Source organism: Pseudorasbora parva, chromosome 1, assembly GCF_024679245.1.
Source record: "Pseudorasbora parva isolate DD20220531a chromosome 1, ASM2467924v1, whole genome shotgun sequence".
NCBI lineage: Eukaryota > Metazoa > Chordata > Actinopteri > Cypriniformes > Gobionidae > Pseudorasbora > Pseudorasbora parva.
In genome coordinates, this window is record NC_090172.1 from 26,112,152 (window position 1) to 26,127,655 (window position 15,504).

The window sequence follows — 15,504 nt, forward strand, 5'->3', positions numbered from 1 at the left end:
TTTCTCTCTCTCTATATATCTCTGTCTGTCCCTCTGCTTTTTCATTACCAGATGTGGCACATGTTTGCTTAATGTTTGTGACTGAGATAATCTGTCCTCTGGGACGCTGGGAGAAAACGCAGCCAAAGTTGAGAGAAGCAAGGGATAAGAAAGAACGAGAGGAATGAATGATAGGAACAAAAATCAGCCATATTTTAGACATGTGCTTGTCAGCATTTTACAGTTCAATTATGTAAACCTGCAGTTTCACCACAGTTTGTTGAACTCAACAATTTAGACAGCTATGCTATGCAATCCAGCAGTTAAAAAACCGGATAAGATGATTTATATCAGATTCTAAGGCTTCTGAATCAACATTTCCCGTTGAGTTTCTACTTTTGACATAGTTCTTCTGTCTCCCTTTTATCATATACGTATGCACAGGGACCTTGAAAAGGAACAATGGGTGATTAGAGGGTCTTCTGCATTTTAATAAATAAAAAATAGACAAAAAACAAAGAGGGGGAAAAAATGGTGAACAAGTCCAGGCAAAGATGGCAGCGGGTCAGACATGAGCTGGGCCTCTGATCCAGCTCATCACAAAGGTTCCACTCTGACTCATGGTGTTTACTGGATATGATGCTTATCATCTTGGGAATGTCAGCTCACGTAAATAATACCCAGTACTATTTCAAAAGCTGGTGACCTTGTTTTAAACATTTCTAGCATGCTCGCTGTATTGGTCAGAGTATTATGATAGAGCTCAAGGTGAAGCTTATCTGCAAGTTTCTTCTCGAGTCAGAGGCAAACATGATTTGTTCAGATCAATGTAGCATTAAATCTATACAGGTTAAGTGCTTACTGAGGTCAAGACCAGCATACTGCTCACTTGACACGTTAAGAAATGGCCTTTCTTTTTTATGCTTGTGTGTTTTTTTTAAAGAAATTAACACAAGCAAGGACATATTCAACTGATCACATTACAGTAAAGACATTTAGAATGTTACAAAAGTGTTCTATTTTAAATGTTCTTTCTATTCACCAAAGAATCCTGCTAAAATAAGTATCATGTAAAATATTCAAAAAAAAAATTAAGCAGTGCATTTTTCACCATAATTAATAAGCTTGAGCAGCAAATCAGCATATTAGAATGATTTTTGTAGGATCATGTGACACTAAAGAGTGGAGAAATTATGCTGTTACATACAGCTTTGCCATCACAGGAATAACTTACATTTTAAAATAAAAAGCAGTTATTTTAAATTTGTATAATATTTTACAGCATTTTAATTAATTAACCAATAGCTGTTTGATCAAATAAATGCTGCATTGAGTATGAGAGAATACTTTCAAAAACATAAAAGTCTCACCAATCCCAAATTTTGAACAGTAGTGTGTTTTTAATCAAAATATGAAAAAAATTGAAAATTACTTTTTATTTACACATTCAGAGATGGTTAAGACATTACTTGCAGTGTTGGGGAAGTTACTTTAAAAAGTAATCCATTACAATATTCCATTACAATTATACGTTACTTATTGGGTTACATGTTTACTTTTTATGGAAAGCAATTAATTATATTACTTTTTCATTATATTCTCACATGGGCTGGGCCTGTTAGTCAGGCAACAACAAAATGTCAATTTTGAAATCAAAACGTAAAGGCCCTTTCACACCAAAAGTGAAATTAATGAATAAGCCTCATCCTGAAAGAAATTCAAATTCACAGCAAAGAAAAAAAAAAAAAACGTTCTGAATTGAAGAAGAATAGGACCCAAAAGAATTATAAAAAAAAAAATTAAACACAAATGTAACGTGTATCTAAAATCATTTTTGCTTGTAAGTAGGTTGAAGGGGATCATCGAAGGTCAGCAGCAAAGATACTGATTAATAAAGTGAGATTAAGGACATTTGTGTAATTTTATATGTAATTACTGCAGGCTTGCATAATATTCTGAGATTGCATTCCACTGGTTTTATTAATGTTGATTAATACAGAATCTGTTTTGTCTTTTTCTTTTATCTTTTTTTTTTTTTTTTTTTGCAAGTGAGATTAGTAAATGCCTTCTCAAATTTATTCTAAAATTATTCTACAATAAGCATCATGTTCCCACACAGCCCACACCACACCTCTGCACTTTCTGAAAAAGTAGATTTTATAAGATTTTTTGTTTAAAAGTTAGTTACTTGAAAAAGTAATCTGATTACATTTCTCAACTTACTTGCTACCCCTAATACTGATTACTAGTCAAAGGACACAAAGTGTGCGATTTAAGCCACTAAAAAATATGTTGCAGTATTTTAAATGTAAATCTAACTTGATAAAAATTGCCTTTAGCAATTTAGCAGGGTTGAATAATCAGCCTTAAATGAGGTGAACAAAAACACTAACCATGTGTTTCCAAAGTTCAGGGGGCTTTTGTGTGCAATTCTACCAGGAAATCTGTATCCAACGCCATCTGTCCAGACATGACTCCTCTGAGATGTCACTGTTTCTTATGAATACTGACAAAATATGTTTGCATAGATTTAGTAGTTTGAAGTGAAATCGCTTCAATTTGATAAACAAACCTTGAAGGTTTTTGGAGATAATGATTTGTACTGAACAACATATTATGGAATAATAGAACTTTAATTTTATAATTTGAAACCGATAATAAACTAAATTCCTTCCACCAGTAACCTAAAGAAGAACTAGTGTATATGTCCTTTCTCTTGACAATCTCTCTATATGAATCAAATGATGACAATTCATCAGGGTGTTCCCTCTGTGTTCCAGGGTCAAGGACAGCAATCGCTGTCCCCATTTGGCATGTTTATCAGTTTTGGCACAGTTCCCGCTGGGAACTAAAACAATTATTATTTGCCAAAGAGGAGAAAAGGGTCTTAGTAGATTCATTCAGTTTCATTCCATAGAACATTGTCTACCTGCACTTGAAAAAACATCTCTGTGTAGAGAGGAGCCTTAATTGTGACGTGTATTTCAGTTCAAACTTCTCTGTTCCTCTATGACAAAATGAGGTTAATTGGGGGTTGAGAATCTTTGCTAATGTTCTTCCTAAATTATAACATCATGCTTTTATAAGTATGACATTTAACTTTTCTGCTTAATCTGGCCTAGCGCTGTCCACTTCTCGGAAGGAGGTGTCTAATCAACATGTAAAATAACCCACAGTTTGGTGTTTTTCCATGATTTTAAGAAGCGGATTAATCTTAAACCGAACATACAGTCAAACCAAACATTCAGACACCAGCGGCTCCAGGACACTATTTATAATTGAGGATAGCAAAATAAAATAAACTGTTACTGTCACCATTCTGTTAGGTTTGTTCATGGACTTTCAGTTTGCTTTCATGTCATGTTTCTTTGTTCAGTTTCCCTCCACTGGTCTGTCTCCCTGGTTACAGTCATTATAAGTTAATTTAGTTTAGCTGTGTCTATTTAATCATCACATTAGTGTTCACTATTTAAGTTTCCTTCTCCTGCACTCCTTGTCCGGACACCATTTTGTTGAGTTGCGTTATTTGCCTGTATTTAAAATTAAACTAGATTCGGGAACTGTATTAACCTGTCTTCGTCTTCCTGCTTGCAAAGACTGATGACAGATGACCGGACCTCCAAAATGGATTATGCAGCAAGATTTAGCCATGATACATGATTTGTTGAGTTTTTCTTCTTGCCATCACTAGCCCCTATGATGACGAGACCCTGAATTCACTGTTCTGGATTGGTCAAATTACTTTCACCCTATTGACCTCCCAGACACCACCGGTCTGAACTGGAAAGAAGCAGGACAACTCCAGACCCAGAGCCTGTTCCACCACCAGCGGTTGCGGAAAAGTCACGTGAGCCCAATGCACCACCCGCTGCGAGTAAGCCAGAGCCCACCCAGGTATCTGAATCATCATCTATATTGAGACAACTGTAACTCATCAGTCTGTCAGTATTGCCACTGTGTTTGATTGCTTCACCAGCACCACAGAGCTCTACTGGAAGGTTGCAGCCCTGCGCTGTCTCTGGGAATGCCCTTTCAGGACGTCGAGCCGGAGGTCATGCAACCACCCGCAACGCCTGTCCAGGAGGATCCTGCAGCTCCGCTTCAGTCTCAGATCTGTTTGATCCATTCCAGCCCTTCAACTTGTCGGCTTTGTCTTGGCTCCTCCCTCCTTCAGCTCCGCCAGAGACCCTCAGCCTAGTTGCTCTTCCTCCTCGTCCCATCGGCTCCCCCTTGGTCAGTCATCACACCACTTCCACCATGGTCTTACGGGCCATCTGCTGCGTTCCATCCCTCCACCCCTTCGACTGCATCAGGTTCCTCCTTCCCGTTGGATCCTGCACCAGCAACATCGCTCCACTCCCTCAACCCCTCGATCTGTGCCCCCAGATCAACCAGCCAAGCCAGGAACATCTCAACTCCTTGCTCTATCTCTGTCGTGGGATGCCTCTGATGCCATTAGTGCCGGCAGGGTCTCGTCATCTCATCATCCCATGCTCTCACCGTCCTGCCATCACTATCCCTTCGCCACATCCTGTCACCATCCTTTCTCCTCGGCCTTGTTGCATTGTTTCGCCATCTCTTCTTTGTCCCCCTCCAGAACCCCCTCTGTCCCTCCCTATATGTCACCATGTTACAGCATTGCGTTTTTTCGGAGGAGACATTATGTCACCATAATTTAATTTTGTTCATGGACTTTCAGTTTGTTTTCACATGTTCCTTTGTTCAGTTTTCTGCCACTTGTCTGTTAGTGTTCACTATTTAAATTGTGCCTTTTCCTGCACTCCTTGGCTACATTTGAAAACCTAGGCAGCTGACTTGATGCCTCGCTGCCTTATCAGACAAGGTCTCTGACTGCAGGCAGCGTTTCTATATGATGGCACCTCACAAAACTAATCTCAGACAGACTTCTAAGCCAGTGTACCAGTTTGATGAACTACAGCAAAATAGAGAGAGTTTTTGTGAGAACTAAACACATATTTAACTATCACATTAGTAATTTCTCACTAGAAATGACATCAGAAGTGGAATTTTTTTGTTAAAAACATTTACGCAGAAACTGACCAGCAAACTCAACTTTTGGTCACCATCTTTTTTTCCAGCTCAACTGTCATAGAATGGAAAGCACAGGATTGTGATATCAGCAAAGACAGCGAAGGATACATGTATGCTGCCTTCATAAACTGATCAGATGAAGGTCTCTCAGCAGACAGGAAGTGAAGCTAACATTAGATTCGGACTTGCCTTGATGTCTTCCTACCTTGAAATATGTCTTCCGAAGGCAGCATTTTGCAGGATTTGGATGCAGCCCTTGTCCAGTCACCATTATGATAAGTTATGCTATTGCTGTTACAATTCGTGGTGTTGATCAAACTCACGAAGGCGAAGGCGAAGGAGAACTTGGAACAGGAATCTTTAATAGCAATAACTCAAGAAACACTCAAAAACACCACATTACAGGACCGTCGACTGACAAACACTGAGGGGAAACAGAGAACTAAATACACAGGGGCAAATGAGGTTATTGACAAGACACAGGTGATGGGTATAACTAATTAGACAGACTGGGGAGAAACTGGGTCACAGGGGACTAAACTCAAAACACAAAGAACACATGAGACAGGGCATACATGTAACATTACGCCCACTCAAAAAAGGCGCGTCCTTGCGCCGTAAGCATAACATCAGAGGAGGGTGAGAGGGCGGAGCAGGGGGCACAGAGGCTGGGAGCGGAGACGGGGAAACCTCAGTGCTGGACAGAGCTGGTGGCCAGAAGATACTCTGCGTGTCCACACATCATGTGGATGGCCCAGAGGGGCGGAAGAGCAGCAGCGAAGGAAGCACTGAGGAGTGGACCAATTGAGGAGGTGGGAGAGGGAGGCTGGGTGGGAATTCTTGAACCTCAGGAGACTCTGGGGACGCTGGAGACTTGGAGAACACTGGAGATACAAGGGGGAACAGGGAAAACCTCACCAAAAAAGTCAATTAAATCCACTCCACAAACCATCCTCAGTTCTGCCGTGTGAAAGCTATCGACTTCCTGCAGCTCATCCACCGTGGAGGTGTTGTGGATTGGGAGTGGGGCTTTCCTCCCAGCCCTCGAACTCCACAATAACTCCCTCAGCGACGTACGGCGTTGCCAGCTCACGCACCTGGTCAGACCTTTGTTGGTAGTCCGAGGTACCCTCTGTCCTTGTCCTTGGTACGGGCTCGTCATCCGCGGTGGCCGGTCCCCACAGTCTACGTTGGGCTCGTGCAACTTCTCCGTTGCGTCACTCGCTGGTGGTGGTTGGCTGGTCTTTGGCAGTGGTAGAGTGAGGCTGGTAATGCTGTCCCTCTCAGCGGGGCTGATGGTCAATGGCCAGTGGTTATTTACCAGCACCCACTCCACGACTGCGGCGAAGTCTTCCTTTGGACTGCCCACTGGAATGCTTGCCTTCGACCGCTCGCTCAGGCCGGCGTAGTAGAACACACTGAGCGAGTGGTCCGGGAAACGGGACAGGTACGCGAGCTGGAGAAAGTCCCGGGTGTGTGATAACCTGGACAACAGGAAGGGCCATGGGAAAACAGGGAAACAAAAAAAAAACAAATGAAAAACGCTGCGCAAAAAAACTGTTTTGGTCCATCGATCTGTTACAATTCGTGGTGTTGATGAAACTCACGAAGGTGAAGGAGAACTTGGAACAGGAATCTTTAATAGCAATAACTCAGGAAACACTCAAAAACACCACATTAAGCTTGGAACATATTCTGCAAGAACAAAGAAATTTGTTAGTTTTCTCGAGGTGACAGTACATTCAGGCAGTACATTCCATATTTCACGAGAAAAGCAGGTGCTGATCGTCTGCGTTTCTCCGGATTAACCACACCTACTTTAAATGTCTGATGGACTCTGTCACTTAGTTACGAGCATCCCATCAATTTAACTGCCCTGTCAATCATCGTCAAATTCGTCACAGTTCAAATCCTCCACATTCAGTTTAATCTCCCGCTGTATCGGAGAGAAATGTAATAGAACGTTGAACTGTGGGTCTTTAATGCACTTTAACGAACTTTGTGGGTCTTTAATGCAGAGACTCTCCTCATTTGTTTGCAGTTGAAACGATGCATTTAAAAGTTAATGGCCAAACGTGTCATTACAAAAGTTCACAATGCTGCTGCACGTGAAATATAATGTGGACAACACTGAATAAATATATTTTCGTCAGGTTAAATATTGATAGTTGGTCACTCAAACCCCTTTATCTAAACTTCTTAACCGTCAGACTCGCACATCCGTCATGTTTGTAGTTTTTAACGCTTTTTACCCGCGTTTGTAGTTCTATTCGAATCCTCGTCCAACTCGCAATGGGTTGTGGGCAATATCAGCCGTTAGAGTGCACATCGATCAATACTTCGAATTCGGACTGGAAATATTAAACCATCCGGGTATCTTTGGAATACTCTTTTCAACATACTACGAATTGGGACATACTAATTCTATTTTCGAATACTATTTACTATGGATAGTATGCGAAGTAGACGCAGGGTGGGTCACTTAACTCAAAACACAAAGAACACATGAGACAGGGCATACATTTACAATTGCCTGTCATTGGAGTAATTATATTTTAACCAAGGGGGTAATCTAGCGCTCGGAAAGCGTTCCACCCCTAGGGGCTGCCATTGCTAACCAAGCCATCACCTGCTGTTAGCATCCCATTGACTCCCATTCATTTTTGAGTCACTTTGACAGTGAATAACTTTACATCTGAGACGTTTAAAGACTCCATTTGTCCATTGTTTATTTCTAAAGAAACACGACAATGCATAAAAGGCTCTGTTACCTTGTATCTTACACTATCGCCCCGTAGAAGCTGTTTTTGTAAAAATAGGCTAACTATTGCGTCATAACCAACAGTAAAAGTTGTCGCACAGTTGAGAAATTACCGTATAGACCTGAGGAGATGCTCGCAGGCAATCTTTTACTGTCTATGAGACAGTCGGGGGGACGTGGAGACATAAAGTCTGATAAAGTCAAGGGGGAAGAATGGGGAGAAGCCCATAGTGAGCCAAAAGCAACGGGAGAAAATATTTAAACAACGTGATTCAGCTTTCCCTTTTCACAACTACTAGAAGACCTACATCTCAGACAGGAGGCTCACGTCACATCTACGTCGACAAGCTCAGTCTGAGCCTGCGCAGTTCGCTCAGCCATCAGGAAGTGAGTGCTCCTATACTGACATCACTTAACGCCGTAGAAGGCAATGGGATCGCTCAGTCCATTTCTTTTACTGTCTATGATTTTAACTATGTTTGGGAACTGTATTAACCTGTCTTCCTGCCTGCACACACCCGTGACGGTGACATATCATACCTAAAAATTCTTCATACACTACAAGTAAAATTGATATAAATTTGTGACCAAAAGTATTCAGACACTTTGACCTGACCATGTTTTGCTTAAGTGTTTTTTCTTTAATTGCAAATTAGGCATTGCTTGGTAATTGGCTGACCTAAATTGGTATTATCTAATTTTGAGTTTTGAATAACTTGACATACACTGTAAAAAAAAAAAAAATGTAGGTCTCCAATTGAAAACTTTCTAGTGACTGATCACATCTAAATTTTTCAGTTGGCTATTGAATTTAAATTTTAAATCAATTTAGAAAATTTAGATGTGATCAGTCACTAGAAAATGTTCAGAGATGTTGGAGACCTACATTTTTTATTTTTTTTACAGTGTAAAGCAAAATTTAGAAGTATGCACGCTGAGAGTTGAGGTTCACTTTGTGGCAAAAAAGGAACTGATTGAAATGCTTTTACATTTGTCCTTGTCTAGTCATTGAATACTTAGGATTAAGCTTTGTACTATGTCTGTTTTTACATTCACTGCATGCTAAAATAAATTTTTATACAAATTTGTTTATATTCTTTATGTCTATTTGTGCCAAAAACTATGTTTGTTTGTCTAAGGACTACAGATTCAAGTTCATATAATAGAAAGAATAATAAAGTGCAGTTTTAGGAAACTCCAAATGTTCTATCATTTTAGATCTACATAAAATGCAAAAACATTCACTAAGAGCAATAACTTAAGGCCTAAAACTGAAAATAAAACAAAGGCTATAGTAGACTTATATACAAAATTATGCTTTTGTAACTATCTTCTATGTTCTTATTGCTCTGTGCTGGAAATGTAAATGTTTTGTTGTAAGACATATGGTTTCCTTCATATCTCATTTCAGATCCCAGACCTTCCACTACAGTATTTGTACAATAATCCATATTTCTGATCAAACTGATTAAAAAGTTGTTATAGATGTTTAGCAATGTTGTACGTGCTGTATTTCACATGGTGGGATAGTTCACCCAAACATGAGTAATGTGTTTGGGTTACTATTGACTTCCATTATACAGACCTAAAATTATATATGCATTCTAGTCTAAGCAGCAAAATCATTTGGGTTTTGGTATGGCATAAGGGTCAGTAAATTATAAAATAATTTAAATTTCTGGGTGAACTATCCCTTTAAAGGGAAGAAAGGGTTGCTACATAAAAACATGGAGTAGCCTACACTTTTCTTGTGGTTGGTTGCTGATGTAAATTGGGCTGGTGGCTTTACCTGCTCAAGTTTTTCACAGCACAACCTTTTCCGTTATAGGTTTCATGTCTTTGAGAAGCTTTGCTACCACTGCGCATATTCCTTTATCTCATGAAGACCTTTGGACAGAGCTGGTCGAACTGGTCCTCTGAAATGTCGATTGATTTATGTGGTTGTGATCAGTTCTACCATTGAGACACTGTGTGGAGCTGTGGAGCTTATGCATTTAGTTCTTAAGTCTTTATCTGAGCTTTCTGTCTCACTCATTCTTCAGCCATTTTCACCAATGTTCACTGTGGTCGTAGCGTTTCCTCCAGGTTAGCTTTTCTGATTTAATATTTGCTAAGGTAGGCCTACATGCTTTAGTTATATAGCCTACTGTTGGTCTAGCTATGCTTGTTCTGTGAACGATCACCTTGTTCAACTTCTCAATCACAGAGTATATCTAAATTATTCAAAGTCTAAACAGTTTTGTAGTATACAGTATATATAGGGCCTACAGTACAATATGATTCAGCTGGTGTGACTGTTGTATTTATCAATTGTTGTCTAATGCCATTATATCACTGTAAAAGCCATAAGTCCTTAGGTTGCTTATAAGTGGGCTTTTCGTCACATACATGTATTAAAAAATAAATTAAAAGATAACTTTTTTTAGTTGTTGAATTTATGCAGCCTTGTTGAGCATAATTATTTTCAAAAACATTAAAACAAATCTTACTGACCCCAAACAATACTCTATTGCCCGGTTTCACAGGCACGGCTTAAGCTAGTCCCAGGCTAAAATGAATGTTTGAGCTGTTTTAACTAAAAGCAACTGGCCATGACAAACTATGTTAATCAAAATGTTAAATAGAGCAAATGTTTGCTATATCCCTCAATCTTTTACATTTCTGTTTTTCTGGAACACAATCTTACAGACTTTACATTTCCCTGTTAGCAGGAAGATACCATATTCTGAGCATTAATACATTGTGTAAATACTGACCAGGATTTTCAAAACATTCTTCTTCCATATCTTCTGACATTGCATAGAGGCACAACACTTGCATAAGGTTCTAAATGAACTTTCACCCACGTTTTACTCAAGACAGCACTATAACATTAAAGAAGCCAGTTCAGACCAGCATTTCTGCAGTCTCCATTTACAAGAGCTGAGAAACACAGCTGGGAAAGAGCGTCTCCTATTGACCAAATCTAGACATAATAGAAGTACCACAAAAAAAAAAAAAAAAAAAAACACCAGAGATTGAAATGACCACACAACAAGCATATTTATAAGTTTGCTTTCCTTTTTTTGGGTTACAAAAATAACTATTTTATTTCAACATATTTCATCATAACATTAAAACATTTAGGTGCATGGGCTTTAATTTCTCCTCTTAAGAAATACATCTATGAAAGTCTATTTTATACACTTGCTGCATGTTTTCTCTGTGCAAAATTAGCATCTGCTATTTTCACCATTTGCTTTTAAATGTCATACCCTTTGTCAAAGATGGGCAGAAAGAAGACACAAATGCAGCAGAAACAAGCGAAACAGCAACAACTCTATGGCCTAAGTCAACAGACAGGGCTCTTTCCTGCTTCGTTATTTTTTTTTCCATTCTCCATTTTTCTTTTTTCAGTACAGTGTCTTCAATAAAGTGCCAAAATTCTCCTACTTCATCCACCCTCCATAAATACATTACATTACAAAAGACATCACATTAATACACACTAAACATGAACAAAGAACATACATAGAGTAAACAGAAAAAATATCACATGAGTGTCGCTCATTCAACAATCCGAATCCAGTTATTCATACCTAGATCCCCTAAAAGTCTGTACTGCGAGAGGTGAGACTGAATTGATCACTCTCCACAATTCAAGTCTAACATAAACCTCGCTGTAAGAATATTTTTAGTAATGCACAATAAATGGCAACAGGCAAATCAAACCCATTATAACCAGTCCTTTCGGTTGAATTCTTCAATTGTGCTGGTTTAAATTCAAATTGTCCTTTAGCACCATTCAGTTATTTTCCTGATCTGACCTCAATCCTAAAGTCATCTGCAGGTGCAGGAATCTGCAATCATATCTTCGTATTCTTTATAAACTATGTTTCCATTCTTCTCCATCATCAGCACGCTGATAGGTTTGTATTTATAAGGAACACAAGAGGGCATCGGAATATCTGCCACACCAAGCTCACTGATGAAAGTCTGCATGATTGCGTGGTTGGGCGAATTGTAGCCATAAGGCAGGATACGAGGGCAGTCTCCCATACAGTAATGGGGGTTGTACTTGTGGGGTGCAATGATCCAGTGGTCCCATCCCAAATCTTTGAAGGACACCTGGTAGGAATGAAGCTTGCACTGGTTTTTGGCCACACTGTTCGACCCTTGCTTGTAGTTGGGGATGTCAGAGACGATGCTCCCGAGCTCCCGAGACCGGCGTGTCCTGGGGCGGGCGAGGGGGGTTAAGTTCTTCCCCCATTCCACAGGCTGCTTGTTCTCTTCCAAGAAGAGCAGCAAAACAGGAGCTTGAACATGGTGTTGAGGTGGGAAGCATTTTCGGCGTGTTATGGACCTGGCATGCTTTGGTTTAGTGCATCGATAATGGGCTAAGAGGGATACCTGGCCATCTTTTGACTCGGACACATGGTTTGTGACATCCGATTCAGTCCACAGGCTTCGAGGACCCATAGTGACATGGTCACCTTCAGGAAGATCTTGAAGAGACGTGACCCTTGCCTCACAAATAAAAGGATGACAGAATGACACAGGAGACCGCAGGTGCATAAAAGACGCCTTCACTAGTTTGTCCAATAAGAGGTTTTTCAGTTCATATTTCACTGTGTAGTTATAATGAAGGTCTGGTCCAGTAGGTTTTACAGGTAGGAGAGAGAAAATGAAAACAAACATTTAGACAATAGGCCTAAAATTCAAAAATTCACATCTAGTTTTAATACAATATAAAAATAATATAAAGAGGTTGGGGATTCACAACGATGCCATATAAGAACCATTTTTGGGCTCCCCCAAAAAACAAGTCAAATTCCAATTTCCAAAATGAGGATCACAATGATGCAATAAAAATAATTTTGGTTAATCTAAGAACCTTTCATTTGTAATTAAAAAAAATATATTATTATGAAGAAAACCTAAAGAACCCTTTTTCCACTGTAAAGAACCTTTTGTGGAATGGAAAGTTTCTATGGATGATATTCATAGAGGACAATAGATAACTTTTTATTTTTAAGAGTGTAGAGTGATAATAATCTTTAAAAAAAATACTATAAAGAAAAATGCAATGGAAAGGTTCCATTAATGATAAATGTTCTTCATGGAACAATAGATAACAATTTTATTTTTAAAGGGATAGCCTAGTTCACCCAACAGTTCTGTCATTGGAATTTAAGACTGTGTGCAACCAAACAGTTAACGGACCCCACTGATTTCCATTTTCCCTATGGAAGTAAATGTGATTCATCAACTGTTTAGTTCCCAGTGTTCTTCGAAATATCTTTTTTTTTTTTTTTGTATTCACCAGGAAAATAAAATAAATAAATCATACAAGTTTGGAACAACTTGAGGGTAAGTAGCTAATAATGATAATTAGCATTTTTGGGTGAACTTTTCCTTTAAGGTGTGTAAACAAAGAAAAAAAAAAAAAAAATCACCTTTTCTTTAGCAGTCATATAAAAGTCATAATGTGCTGTAGATGTACTGGATGTTAATGATTAAAATGAAGAGCGCTTTAGGCCTACCACTTGAGGTTGGGAGAAAGTGCTTTTCAGTGGTGGATGCTTTGACCAGCCTTATAGTGTTGGACCCAAAAAACTTGTGCCGCTTTGGTCGTCCATCTGCATCCGTCGCTATCCTGTATAGACTTAACATGAGTCGCATACCTTCACCTTCAGTTTGGCTTTCTAGGAGAGGTTTAAAATGAGAGTTGCTCTGTTTTGGATGTCGATTTCGGCGAACTTCTCTACTGGCGACGCCAAAATGTGACGGAGAGGCCATGTTTCCGACCACGCGCGTAGATATGTGCAACACAAACAAACACGACAGTACGCAGAGTCTCAGACAGTTGTGACTGCTGGTAGCCTTCATGTTCAGCCCCTCGTACGGACGAGTGCCACCTGGAAGGCTACCATCGTCTAAGACAATCAGCGGGCGGAATTCAACCTAAACATCACCTGACGATGACAACCTTTTTGCTGCCGCTAATCGTGTGACGTCATGCTCAATTACCTTTCAAACGTCAAGTTTCTTGTCATTTTACATTCATGAATGTAAATTTTCACAAAAACACTCCCTACTTCTTTATTTTCAGGAAAGATTTTGATATGTATGTAAATTCGTTAAGAAACTCTAATAATTCTATTGCATGGTGTACACTATGGTGGTATGGTGTATGGTGTAAGCATAGCCTTGCTTTTGGAGTTTTGTCTGTAACCCTCATTGTTCTTTTGTCCTTTGTAATTGTAATTGTTGTTCTTCTTTTGCATAATAATAAAAATAAAATAAAATAAAATAAAGTTTCTTGTCATTATTCATGCGAACCCACCGTTTCCAAAATGTTGAAGATGCATTATCACATGCTAAATTTATATCTAAATATAATTCCAAAGTAAATGCACATTGTTCTAAAAGCAGCATATTATTCCATCTAGCTAACTTTCTAATGGTTTCAGCCATGTAATTACATAATTTAGTTTCTAAAAAAATAAATAAGCTAGCCTATATGTGTAAGTCTATGTGGGCTATTTTAATGAACCCATCGGGCAATAGCCTATGTCGATACGACAACATACTACGTAAGATTAGGCTACTTGCACTTGATCATGGCCGAATTATTATCTGACTATCATTTAATGAGCTTAAATTTTTATAGTTCTATTTATCTCTTGGCTTTATGGTCTGCTCAAGACCTATTGGCTGTATTAAACTGAATTGTATTTATTAAAACAATTACAAATGTTTTAATAAATTATATTTATTAGTTGTCATATACAAATGCAATTATACACGTGTTAAACATACAAATTATATAATTATTATGTATTATTATGTGTGTGTACAACACAAGTAGTCTACCCTGATAACCGATGGTTTTTAAGAGCGGCTGGTAAATGACCTTAGTCATAAAGGCTTCCTCCATGCTAGAGTCAAAGTCGCATGCCACCTACAGAATGAACACCTGTTATCCACACCGCGCGAGCGTGCGCGCACACACACACACACACACACACAAAGTTATGTCATTTGAAAATGTAATAATTAAAATAATAATACATTTTATTTGTAATGCACTTTATATTAAACAAAATCTCAAAGTTCTACATAATTAAAACAATCAACAACAATAAATAAATAAGTAAAACAAATAAATTAATAAGACTGAAAAAATAAGAAGTAACAAATCAATCAAAAGCTCTGCTAAAAAGGTGGGTTTTAAGACCACGCTTAAAAGCATCTACAGTCTGTGGGGTCCGCAGGTGGTCAGGGAGAGCATTCACAAACTGGGGGCTGCAGAGCAGTAGGCCCAATCTCCCATAGTACAAAGTTTGGTCTTGAGATTTTTCAGAAGATTTGTTGAAACAGAGTGGAGGTTACATGTGTATGTTTGTGTGGTGAGGAGTTCCTTGAGGTAGGTGGGTGTGTCACCATGGATGCACTGGTGGGTAAAGTAAAGAGAGAGATTTATACTCAATCCTGAACGACACAGGAAGCCAGTGGAGTGATTTAAGAATGGGGGTAATATGGTCGTATTTGCATACCCTCATGAGGATCCTAGCAGCACTGTTCTGAATACACTGCAGTCTCTGGAGATTTTTCCTAGGGATGCCGATAAGGAGCGCATTGCAGTAGTCCAGCCTGGAGGAGACAAAAGCATGAACAAGCTTCTCATGTTTCTAAAGTGGAAGAAGGAGGTCTTACACAGATGTTTGATG

At 39.0% G+C, this 15,504-nt stretch overlaps 1 protein-coding gene across 1 annotated transcript; it reads right to left on the reverse strand.

The window, feature by feature from the left end:
* Nucleotides 1-10,827: 10,827 nt before the first annotated feature.
* On the reverse strand, nucleotides 10,828-13,771 carry bmp15 (bone morphogenetic protein 15). Its single transcript, XM_067449646.1, has 2 exons — nucleotides 13,315-13,771; nucleotides 10,828-12,420 (listed from the first exon to the last, which is right to left on the reverse strand). The coding sequence occupies exons 1-2, from the start codon at nucleotides 13,658-13,660 to the stop codon at nucleotides 11,612-11,614; spliced, it is 1,155 nt and encodes a 384-aa protein (XP_067305747.1). The 5' UTR covers nucleotides 13,661-13,771; the 3' UTR covers nucleotides 10,828-11,611.
* Between the last annotated feature and the right edge of the window lie 1,733 nt (nucleotides 13,772-15,504).

What these genes read in the sequence shown, in the direction of transcription:
- bmp15 (XM_067449646.1), bottom strand. Translation starts at nt 13,660, where the DNA reads ATGAAGGCTACCAGCAGTCACAACTGTCTGAGACTCTGCGTACTGTCG. An exon ending in CTTTCTCCCAACCTCAAGTG is followed by an intron (nt 12,421 to 13,314) that starts GTAGGCCTAAAG and finishes CTACTGGACCAG; the next exon opens with ACCTTCATTATAACTACACA.